The sequence below is a fragment of the Clytia hemisphaerica genome, unplaced genomic scaffold, assembly GCF_902728285.1.
Source record: "Clytia hemisphaerica strain Z4C2 unplaced genomic scaffold, Clytia hemisphaerica genome assembly, whole genome shotgun sequence".
Taxonomy (NCBI): Eukaryota; Metazoa; Cnidaria; class Hydrozoa; order Leptothecata; family Clytiidae; genus Clytia; species Clytia hemisphaerica.
Genome location: NW_027103417.1, coordinates 430,295 through 443,077, shown reverse-complemented (window position 1 = coordinate 443,077; position 12,783 = coordinate 430,295). Strand labels below are relative to the sequence as shown.

Genomic DNA, 12,783 nt, shown 5'->3' with positions numbered 1-12,783 from the left:
ACAAAGGATTACTGCCACTGACCTTTATATATCCCTAGACCAAGCTATATCTGCCATCTTTGATTGAAGTTTTTTTTGAAATGGTACCTGTAAAGAAGCCATTGCACTGTTAAGAATTAACGTATAACGGCGCTACATCATCAAAAGTTTTCGAGGGAAAGTAGATCTAGCGCTCTCGATGCATTTACACCGTTATTGAGTAGTGCTGCCATTGAGAAACTTGGTCCAGGGTATAAAAAGGTCAGTGATTACTGCTCAATTTTTCATTTCTGTTTTTCTGTTTAGACGATGTTTTCTCGCTCTACTGATGCAGATATCTCGAAATCTAACAACGATCTATCCACGACCAGAAAATTTTATAAGGTACGACGACATTATGCAACGTAATACATTGAAATAAATAAAATTACAAAATGCTCAAGAAATATTACAATAAATTCGAGTGAAATATCTTGAAATAATGATTTAACAGACAAACGCTACATGCTGTTTCATGCTAACCCAATCGTCAGTAAATGCACTGTATTGCAGTGTACCTTCCTACCAATATGCATTCCCTTTAAAAGGTCTTATATCAGGTAGTATATGCTTGAGTTGTTATCTGATATTCCTATGGCTGATTAGCGGCCGCCCACGCTAAAGCTCTAAAGGAGCGGACCAATATACCATCGGATACCATCATCCCCAGTCGGGTTCAACTACCCTTGCGCGTAAACCACCACCAAAACAATAGAATATATTTCCAAACCCCTTCAAAATTTTCGATATTATGATAAAAACTTTAAATAAATCATCTTAAATTGCAAAAAATTGGTCAATTCGTCATGGTTTTCTGTTTTGTTTTGTTCCAAAAAGGACCTGGATCTAGTGGTATGTATTTGCTGCGTGCTCAGGCAAAGTTAAAAAATAAAGTCTGCCATATTACACCGAACCATATATCAGTCCCGTCCAGGTTATCGAAGTGGTCCCCAGGCTAGGTCCTTCTTTGATATTTGATATTAAAACTATTATGAAGCACTTGCTTGATTGTTAAATGGATGAACTCGATTCCGTTGAACTCTCAAACACAAGTTGTAATAATACCGACGAATATCCTTACTTTGGATCATGTATAGACAAGAGTTTAATCCATTATAAAACTCAGAAAGCATATAGAAGAATAGCGCAACAATCTCTGCTCGAACTGACTCTTCTTTTTGTATTTGCGTGGAAAGTTTTGATTGGTCGTTTTCGGGCAGGTGTGCCGTCATTGTGAATAAAAAGAGAGTCATTGGTAGTTTACAAACAATGTATGCTATCTGGATGGAAAGGGCTCTTAGAACGGGCTTCTTGACTCTATGATAGTCGACCTGATTTGAGTTATTAATAGCGTTGTTGGCAATGTTATTATTATTTGCTGTGGACATCCTTTGTCTGGCCATCAAACCGACTATTAAAAGCGACGCTAAAATGGTGAGAATGCCGAGTGGTGCCAGTGTCATGAAACCATGTATGACCCAATAGATTGTAGAGTTCTCATTTAAGAATAAAGATATTGCAGGTACTGCCAAGCAGGCTATTGTGAGTTGAACGCCCACAATTTTGTTGATTGCTTCATGGGTGATTTGGTAGAAAGGGCGTTTCACGCCGATAAGACGTGCCACTGAAAAGGTGATTAAGAATTTAGTTTCGGACACCATGACAGTGTTGTAGATAATCTCAACGATGGATTCAATGAAACATTGGTTCTGCACCAGGACACTTGTGAAGAAGAAAGCAGGAACGGTGATCCCTGTCAGCAAGCCACATATTGAGTTACACACGAAGATCTTTTGAGGAACTTTGATAGGACGATTTGTTTTGATGATACCAACGATGGCAGCTGCATTTGAAAGGAGAAGAAATATGCCAATTAGGATGTGCAATGTTGACATGTACACTATATGAGGCTTCCATAGCATTTGAATGTCGCGTGAAATTGTATCATTCTGGTCTTTGAATTTGTTTGTTATCATGCCTTCATCAAATGAACACTTCATGTTTATCTTATCAAACCGAAAGGCTGAAATAAAGTAATCAGCTGTAAGAAAGTGCTTTCTTATACCAATACCAATACTAAAAGAGTTGGTATTTTTAGTGCCTTCTGTTGTTTCTTTTATTCGCTTTATCTCCTCATTTAACACTTATCATTTTTTCCACGTAGCCTAAAATGCAGCTTTTCTAGTTTCCTTTTGTTATTTCGTATTGTTTTGCCTAGAAACGCCTGCAAGATGTTGTTTCCGTTGTCTATTGTAGAGAAAAGAAAATGTCAGAGCCATTTATCAAAAATATTATGATATTTTAAGACTTATTAAGGGCGAAGCAATGAGAATACCCCGGTTAAAGATTAAAAAAAAAGGCTAATGTAGTCCATCTACTCCATAGAGATGTGAGAACCTTGTTTCTAGAACGCAGTGAACGGAGAGATGAAATGATAAGTGCGACCTTACGCAGCTGGTGTTTTTGAAGAAACACAACCTTGAAAGAAGCGTCAATGTGTTTTGTCAGCTCAAAAGCCTCTCAATAAAACTATTCCAATAAAAACGAATCAGGCGGCAAAATTCTTTTCAGAATCTATATTTAACGTGTAAATGTGTAAATGTACTTTCAATGGTAATAAGTATAATAAGCATTCTGTTTTTATGTACTTTCAATGGTAATACGAATAATAAGCATTCTGTTTTTTTTACAGAAGGTCCTTTATACTTATATATAGGTTTTCATATAGGATTTTATAAAACAATTATTTTGGAATATATTTATACAATTCGTCAGCACCCCATGTTGTGAAGACAGACTGAAAATTGTCTGTTATTCTGACCCATCGGTGAGGAATGATAGTCGACCTTTGATGTTCCGCATCCCCAGTCGGGTTCAACTACCCTTGCGCGTTAACCTAAAAATATTTTGGTTGGACAGGCCAATCCCCGAAAACGAGGGCTTGGTTACCAGACTGCAAAATCCTTGACACGGTATTACGAAATTCCGTAATCTAAACCTTCCTGAACCTTCCAGATGTTGAATATTTTCCCGACCTTCAGAGTATTAGCGTGTCGGATGAAAATTTCACCATCTGGGTGCCAGATACCGTGAATTGAGGGAAAGTAAAAAATGTATATTTTCGCCATTTTAGGTTCATATACAGGTTGAAAAGAAGAAAGAGGAGAAATCAAAACAAAAAACAGTAAATGTTTGGACGAGCAGTAAATATACTACTGGATCAGATTGTAAGCGGACAGCATTTGTACAATTCATCCTACGATTTATTTTTTGGACCTTCCTCCGGGTGCCCCGGTGGAGGTCCTATGAATTAACCTCTCTCTGTTCGTTCGTTCGTCCGTCCGTTCGTCTGTTACCAGCTTTTCTCGAGATTGGCTCATTACACGCTTTTTTTTTATAAGAATAGCGTACTTTGGTTGAGGGTAAGCATTATTCTTATTTTTCTATTGTTCTAAACAATAGGCCTATTGTTTTAAACCCGAAATCTCACCCTGATATTCTTATAGAAGTTATTCTTATAAAAGAAAAAGCGTGTAGTTTTTTCTGATTTTTTGCACAAAGATGCAAAATAGCAATGGCCAAAATGTGACGGAGCCCGATTTTCGAAAAATCATTTCCGGCCGAAAATGCCGGAAATATGTCGGAAAAACCGGTTTTTTGGAATTTTCTCAAGATTTCATCATTAGTTTTTTCTGATTTTTTGCACAAAGATGCGTATTAGCAATGCCCAAAACTTGGCCGAGTCCGATTTTTGAGAAAAAATCTTTTCCGGTCGAAAATGCCGGAAATATGCCGGGAATCGCCGTATTTGCAGATTTTCATCGGACTTTTTCCTTATATTTCGTTGTTTTTCACACAAAAACATTATTAATAGCAATGTCCACGATCAAGCATGATTCAATTGTCAATAGTTTTTCTGATTTTTTGCAGAAAGATGCTTATTTGCAATGCTCAAAACATGGCCGAGTTCGATTTTTGAGAAAAATTTTTTTCCGGTTGAAAATTCCGGAAATCGCCGTTTTTGCAGATTTTCGTTGGATTTTTTCCTTATATTTCTATAATGTTTTTCACACAAAAACATTATTGATAACAATGCTCACCATCAAGCATGATTCAATTGTCAATAAAACTGATTTTTGCGACCAGAACTTTCTATTTATTTTTTCCCTACAACCCTTCCCTCTCCCCCTACCATCAATCAATGATGAATTTCTTGTGTTATGCATTTTCGCTAAACGCTATGTTTTCTGACTGATTTTTTTTCATTTTTCTCCTTGCATTGCTATCTAACTTTCATCATCAGGTAGGTCCATTCAGCATCTAGCTTGTTTGCGTTTAATTATTTATGTCGGTTCAGTGTTACTTGAAAATCGAAAATGGAGGGGGGGTCATACAATTAGTACCAGACATCATGATGACTAACTGCAAAATTGAAAATTTGAGAGTACACACACCACTCCTTAGCAGTTAGTACCCAAAAGTATAAAGTGCATTTGGCTATTTACAGGTTGACACCACCCCTATTTGCATTTAGTGCCCCGCAGTACTAAGTGCATTTGACTACTGGTAGGTTGACACTGGTTGACACCACCCCTATTTGCACTTAGTACCCCGCAGTACTAATTGCATTTGGCTATTCACAGGTTGACACCCCCCCCCCCTATTCTGCCCTGTTTAGTGGATTTGAGTGGCTGCCACGCAAGTTAATCACTATTTGAAACCTGTTAGTACCCTAGACACTAACCTTTCTAATTTTTTTCTATTTGATTTTATAACAAATACAAAGCCCAACATGTAAATTAAAAGTCTGCTCAACATATTAGGTCTAAATAAAGCCCAAGAAATAAAAGCGAATTTAAAATAAAATTTTTTGCATCGTTTGACAAACGACTGGGTACAAAGCTTGAGAAGACGTTGCAATGCTGCGAAACTAAAAACAATAAGCTGCTGACGAGCGTAACATAACGAAAATCATGATGAATTAAAGAGTTAACCTGATTTTGTAGCCTCTTAAAAGCTTATTGACTTGGAGAAGACCAGCTTTTTTAGCAGTTAGTACCCTAATAGTAACATTTGACTGACTTGAAACCATCCCTCATAGCAGTTAGTACCCTAAAAGTAACATTTACCAGTAAAACTTAAATACATTAGACACTGCTTTATGCACTAATAGTCTATAAACATTTGAACCATTGTCATTGTTATTATTGCGGAATCTGTTTAAAACTAATCACGGGAATATGTAAACACGGGTTCTGGCAGTACATGGAAAAGTGAGCAGCGGTAGAGTTTGAGACAAACACTGTTAACGCTTCAAACAATGCCTATTTCACCTATTCCAGGCTCAACCATTTTTTTAGAATTATCTAGCCCGAGGTCCACTTAAGGCTTTTTAATAGACTGGACTCAGCGTCATCAATAAGGAAAGCTCAGCCAGAAGTGGGCGCTTCATATATTATTCTCTTTTAGCAAGTGATAGATCGCGTCTAATAGGAGATATATTTTCGTTTTATTTTGTCTTTTTTTTCTAGCGGCTCGCACATTAAGTTATTGGTGTTTCAACCCTGGGTTAACAATGCGAGATTTGATGGATCAAGGAGTAAGATCGTTGATTTTGACCAGTGGTACACTTTCCCCAATTCCTTCCTTCAAATACGAACTTCAAGTGTAAGTAACAGAAGTTAGTTTTTTTATGATATATTAAAGGAGCTTGCTGCCAAAGGCATTTTAAAGACAGCTCATGGGATAATTTGTGGGCAATTTTCTGAAAGTTTTTCAAAATACTATAGCTCAAAGAATACTTTTAATTTTCATGATGAAAAGAGTCGTCTTTTATGTCTTTTAATATGATATATTAAGGAAGCGTGCTTCTGCTGCTGATAAGCCAAATAAACAAAAGAATCACTCAACATTTGTGCTCGTGCGGCACGAGAAGAGTTGAAAAAACTGATGTTTGAGCATATGCTTGGAGATTAAAAATTGTGTTTTAAATACTTTTTTAATACTCAAATCAAAATTCATTCTCTTGACCCTGAGTGAGGTCATTTTCGAAATATACCGGGTGACCCAGAAAAAAGTATAACGGTTTGATGGTCCAAAATAATGTGAACTTTCGATGAATTCTTTTGTCATTGTAAAGAGGAAAGGCAAACTTAAAATTCTGGGTCATCGGGAAGAATCTATAGGAGCCCTTCTTAAAGAACAAATATTTTTTTTACTTTTGATGACGTACATAAACGAGAGGCTAGAACGTCATATCAATAAAATTTGAGAGTGTCGCTCGAGGCGCACCAGGGGGCCGTCCACATAGTACGTACGCACTAAGGGGGGAGGGGGTCTTCTTAAAAGCGTATGCTTGCGTACAGGGGGAGGGGGAGGAGGAGGGGAGGGGTCAAAGGAAAATGTACGTACGCAGAGAAAAAATTTTCATAGCCCTTTTTTGCTTGTTTTTTGTCGACTTTTACGCTTCTTATACGCATCAAAGAAAAGAAAAAGTTTCTTAATAAACCCAAAAAAAGTTAAGAATATCCATGATGAAATGAAAAAAAATTCTTATAAAAAAAGCGTTTAATTCTTATATCTTATATATGTTTAATATCTTAGCCCTTTCAACGTTGAACTTGAAAATGACCATGTCATAAAACAACATCAAGTGTTTGTTGGTATAATTCCTCAAGGACCAGACGGAAAGAAACTTAACTCTTCATACAAATTTCGTTCAACGCCAGAATATCAATTGAGTCTTGGCAATACGGTTGTCAACTTATCGCGCATTATACCGCATGGATTGTTGGTGTTTTTCCCATCCTACCCAGTGATGGACATGGTAATTGCCAAATGGCAGGTATTATATACTTAGTGCTAGCCTGGGAATCCAAGCTCATAATTTTAGAAAAAACAAAAAACACCTTACCTCGCAAAGCTCTGGCCAATCAGATTGAACCTGCATTGCAGGGAAAAATCCCCCTGCAGGCGCGTTACCTACGCCAAGCGTTAAACAAGCAGCAAAAATATCATAAGCTAGACTGTGGAAAAATTTTAACGCTTGGATTCCCAGGCTAACTTAGTGCTTCTTTCACATTTTTTTTATCAATTTCTTATTTTATATATAACTGGCCCCAGAATGGAGCTCAAAATTTGAAATCTTCCTCGGAATTAATGATTTCGGAAAAGATTCAATCTAAATGTTTGTATACATCTTGGTCATCTCAAAAAATCTTTCCTGAATGGTTTTTGCACAAAAACAACCATTCTAAGTATATTTTCTGTTTGTATTAGTAACCTAAAGAATGCACGTTGTCAAACAAAATTAGGAACACTCATTACTGGGTCTTCTTTTTAAAAATTACGATAAAACCTCCAATTAACGGACACTCTAAAAGGTGGACATTTCTGATTAGCGGACAATATTTTCCCCGGCCATTTCCTAGTCATATCCTCATAAAAAAGTTTCCAAAAGGCGGACGCTCAATTACAATTAGGGGACAAAATTTTTTGCATGAAATGACCAAAACCCTACTTTTTTTCCCTCTCTAATTAGCTGACATCGACGGTCAAACTGGTCACAGACAAGATTGATTTATCCAAACTACTTATTTCTTAAACACTTCAAAGTTTCATTGAACAAATTGCTTATAGACGTTTGGAGCACTCTCTTTATCCAGTCGTTAAATTTGCTTACGTCGTAGAAGTGATAAATTACAGGAATCTCAAGACTACTATGATTCATAAAAACTAAATTGTTGCATGTAAATTATCATTCTCTTGTTCTTCCATGTTCAAAGGTCTCTAGAAAAGTTTACTACATACTTAACCCCTTAATAGAACCTTATTCCAAATTTATAGCCATAATTAAAAAGTTTCTAAAAAGCTTCTAGTTAGCGGACACTAATCCTTTTCCCTGATGTTGTCCGCTAATTTGAGGTTCCACTGTATTTCACTTTAGCAACCCACCGATCCACAGTGCTCAAAAGCTATTTTTTTTGCCGATACAAATTATCAATATCATTTTTGATTACTTTTTATTTCAAGTTTCATTTGTTTCATTCCAGGAAGCTGGCATCTGGAACCGATTGAGCCAAAGTAAAGGTTTATTTATTGAGCCGAGGCGGAAACAAGGTCTGAGTGATACGATGGAAGAATTCTATCAGAAAGTTCAAGACCCTTCGTTGAAAGGAGCTATCTTCTTTGCTGTTTGCCGTGGAAAGGTTTGATCCTTGTTTCATTCACTTGGCATGTACCATACATTGGGCTCTTCCAGAAAAAATCCGTTCATGGGGGGTGGAGGATATATTATTTTTTTCATGAATTACCCCTGGACATTTTGATTTTTAACCCCCTGGACACTGGTTATACCCCTGGACAAACATCAAATCAACCCTGAGGACACAAAAAATTACCCCTGGACATTGGAATTTACCCCCTGGACATTGCAATTTTTTGGTATTTTTTCAATACCCCTGGACAATTCATCCTCCACCCCCCATGAACGGTTTTTTTCTGGAACAGCCCCTTCGTAGTCCGTCGATGAAAAGGTTGTTCTTTTCCACTTTTTGTTCATTAAGCCTGTACAATACCATAGTTCGGACCCCCCCCTTCTTAAGGAGGGATAACACCTTCCGAAAGAATGAAGAAGGGGGTTCAGAAATTTTCATCAAAAAGGGGGGATAGCAACCAAGGAAGGGAAAAGAAGGGGGGCTTACATATATGTTGTAGATTATGATCACTGTTATGAAAGTTGGTCTTCATGAAAGCAAGTTTTCTGTTAGAGTAGTCTGAGTCAAAAAGAAGAAAGAAGTTTTTACTATTTCGCTTTCTCTGTCTAAAGATATTTCACCATATATTTGTTAGCTATATTTGTTCAAAATCCTTGGGGGATAGGCTTTTTTCTAGGTTAGGGGGATGCCACGAGGGGGGGGGGTCAGACCCCTTTCCGCACTATGCTACCCTTCTTCATAAAATGACGTAAAGTACCAATTCTGAAAATTTGCCAGTGGGCGTCAATTACAAAGTTCGCTAAATTTTGAAGAGCTAGAGGACAATTAATTCCCAAGGGGTGCGAAAGACAGATCTTTTTTTGTCCAGCCTCCTTTTAAAGTGTAATGCAGAATTCTTATAAGGGTTTTGTACAACTCCTTTTTCAGGGTGTTTATGCGAATTTGGCCGGTTTCTAGTGGGAAATTTGCAAGATAGAAAAGCTATTAAGGCTTGGGGACACGAGAAGCTTTTTCGCGTTGGTGCAAGCAACATGGCCTATCCCACCAACACAAGAAAAGAAGTGTGTGTCCCATGGTTTCTTTTTTTGTTTCATGGGACAAAAAGTGAGGGAAATGCCCAAAAGACACGCTGATTTTGTCCCTGAGACAAAAGTGAGATTTAACTTTTATTGGTAGAAAGAAAAATGGGCTGGAGACACGAGAAAGCGTTTCAGGTTGGTGGGATGGAGCATGTTGCATTGCACCAACGCGAAAAAAACTGCTCGTGTCCCCAAGCGTGTAATCTGAACCATGACAATTTTGAAATCTTGCTCTTCATCATTTTATATTCATAGGTTAGCGAAGGTCTTGATTTTGCAGATTCGAATGGGCGTGGTGTCATAATAACCGGCCTCCCTTTCCCACCATCACATGATCCCAAGGTATTTGTGTGAAAAATTGTTTCCTGTATACACCTTTTCGACTGTAGTCGCGCGGTCAAGCGCGTGCCACTTAATTATCTAATTATCGTCCTAAACTCGATCCAATCCTTTTTTGACGCATTTTTCTATGTCTGTAGGTGCGAAAAAAGGACTGGGACGGCTTTAGTGGGATAAAGCGGACAAATAAATGCCCGCGCGGAAATTGGCGGCTACGGTCGAAAAGGTGTATTCTAAGTACTCTATAAGCTTGCTCTAGCAATCATACTTTTGACTTTAGCTTCTGTAGAAAAGATTACGTCATAATTTTACAAAATCGCGCACGCTTGAAAAGAAATGTTGAGTGTACTTCAACTTTTTTTTCAACCGTTACGCTGGATTAGACAAATGAAATTGCCTCAATTCTTTACAAATAGCGTCGATACCTTGTGTTTAAAAGCGCAATCGCCAAAGATTATAGTGCAAATGATTTACGAAGTACAACTATTTGTGAGAAATCACCTTAATAGTATTACGATGAGCATTCGTGATCATAAAAATAACGCAAGTGAACACAGGCCATTAAGAACTGTGGATTTGTTGAATGCACTCAACCTCGTTCCCTGTGTATTATCAGCTTTTTGATGCTTACTGATAGTGCTATATAATTCTCTGGCGTCAATCAGTAACGTAAATATAGCCCGGGATACACGGGGACGAGGTTGGAATTCACTAATAGTACTTTGCGCTATTGGTCAGGTTGTTTTGAAGATGCAATATTTGGACGAGCAGAAAGAAGGAGTTTGCATCAAAGGACGTGAATGGTACAAACAACAAGCTTCGAGAGCTGTCAACCAAGCTATCGGTCGTGTTATAAGACATCGCAATGATTATGGTGCAATCCTGCTCTGTGATGAAAGGTATTTTTGAACTCTATTACTACACTTTGAATTTGACTTGGCAGAAAAGGTATTGAAGGAAGCGTAGGGATATGAAGAGAATTCTTTCCAAGTTAGAAGGAAATATAAAGAGCCTTTCTGAAAAAGGCCCCTATTAGGACATTACTTTCTATCCTATGATGCAATCTCGTTCAAAATTAGACAGGAGACACGTCCTGTATTTCTATAATCTGATGTATGCAGGACGGGTATGACCTGTGGGAAATACAGTGAGAAATTCGAATTTAGCGCTGTCCTCACTTACTAAAATAAAATCCAAATTTCGGAATTTGTGCTTTCTCTAAGAAAGTGTGACCAGTAAAACAATAACAAAATTTTATTGGCTGTCATTTCAATCATTATTAGGATCTATAAACTTCAATTTCTCAGCCCATACCATGCTATATATTTCGCCATCAGTATATAGAATAATAAGAAATCATAGCATGGATCTCCAGGCTAGGTCAAAATATATATCGTTTTTTGGCAAATTGATAAGTTTATTCGAATATTTCAATTTGGGAGGGGTTTATAGACTTCCAGGCTATATTCTGAGCCCTATTGGACCATTCTTGGACTTTAAGTATTAAGTCTTAAGTCTAGCGTTAAAACTCAGAGTTAAAACTCTACCCGTCCAACCTAATTTAGAGTGCTTCCAAATCGTTTGTCATTGTAAGATATCGTGGGAATTTCCCTTTTTTCTCAAATATTATGACTTTGATTGTAGGATACCTGACACTGTTACCTCGTATTCGTAACACACGGTGCCGATGATGATATACAGTAAATTAATATACTCGAATGATTTGGAATTTTAAATTTAGCTGAACCCTGAAGATTTTGCTCAACCTCATTGAGTTAAGTTTGTAACTTACCAGCAGCCTATAGAAAAATTTGTATTAGATTGGCTTGTAGACTTTCGGTTGAAAATATTCTTTCCTCGTCCTTCATACATTCAGGTTTAAATACGCAGACTCCAAAGCCCACTTACCGACATGGATCAAGAAACAGATACGTGAATATAAAGATTTCGGTCAAGCGCAACGTGATTTGGTTTTCTTTTTCAAAGATATTCCTTCAAAGGTAAGTTAAAGTTGGTTATCTGATATTCTGACGGTGGGGTGGTGGCCGCCCACGCTAAAGCTTTTAAAGAAGTCTGATTTCCCGCTACAAAACCCATGGGTATATGGTATGCCAGTTATCGTACTAGGCACTGACGTTACGGATAGGAAGGGTTGTCCCGATTTCCGTTGACAATTTAACCTGTGTCAGTTTTTTTCTTTCTTTTTTTACTTTTGACTAACGGAAAAAGTATTAATGAAGAAATGTTATACTGTATTGACCCGCAGGATATCCCTGTACAAATACCCATGTGGGATAGAATTATGAACTTCACTTGTTATCTTTGTGAAATGGTGGAAAAATTAGATTAGAGTTGCCCAGATTACTATATGCCTACTTGAATCACAATGGAAGCTGAAAATTTTTATTTGATAAAATATGTAGTATGAAGTAGGGTTTACAAAACCTTTAAGAAAAAAAGGCAAAACACGAATTGCCAGACCGATACCCCCACCCCTTACAGGGGGAGTATCGGAATCGCCACCCTTGCTTTTCTCACAATCGACTTATTAGAGTATCATCCTTCACAATTGACTACAGGCACTAGACAGACAGGGCTACTAGCTAAATTTCTCAAGCTAGTACTCCGAGTCTGCCTAGTGCAAGCAGTCAACTGCTCTAGACTTTTGATAAGTACACAATAATTTATTCTGAATCTGAACTGAGTACATCTGAACAATTTTTAACAAACTTCTACTTGTGGTTTAAACCGAAAGGAAATTACTTGTTGTGGTTGACAATTTTGATAACAGTATCAATATCGCTTGCATTACAAAAGTACATTTTGTGGTAAAAAGTTGACTTTCTCATTTCTTTCATTTTAAACAAGTTGTTTATTCGATTAATGTATTAGATTTTGAAGGAAGTAAGTGCGCTTTCCATGTTTTTTTATAAGAACATCATAAGAACATAACCAGTAACCAGAATTGAACAGATCAGCCAAATTTGCTTAAATTAACTTTGAATTAACTGAATTCCATTGAATTAACTGAATTCCACTTAAAAGAAACTCTCGTAATTACAGTACTGTACGCGTTCTTTATAACAAAAAACTAAATAAGAACCTAAGGCTTGGATGGCCAAAATATTAGG

At 37.2% G+C, this 12,783-nt stretch overlaps 1 protein-coding gene across 1 annotated transcript in view; it reads left to right on the top strand.

Annotated features, from left to right (window-relative positions):
- The window catches only part of LOC136797671 (regulator of telomere elongation helicase 1-like), a 39,551-nt gene that overhangs the window by 6,478 nt on the left and 20,290 nt on the right, over positions 1–12,783 (top strand). Inside the window, exons 14-21 of the mRNA XM_067054259.1 lie at positions 286–363; positions 3,152–3,245; positions 5,550–5,685; positions 6,622–6,862; positions 8,070–8,225; positions 9,569–9,655; positions 10,391–10,551; positions 11,529–11,652. Coding sequence (XP_066910360.1) covers positions 286–363; positions 3,152–3,245; positions 5,550–5,685; positions 6,622–6,862; positions 8,070–8,225; positions 9,569–9,655; positions 10,391–10,551; positions 11,529–11,652 — 1,077 coding nt within the window. The remainder of the gene's footprint in view (positions 1–285; positions 364–3,151; positions 3,246–5,549; positions 5,686–6,621; positions 6,863–8,069; positions 8,226–9,568; positions 9,656–10,390; positions 10,552–11,528; positions 11,653–12,783) is intronic.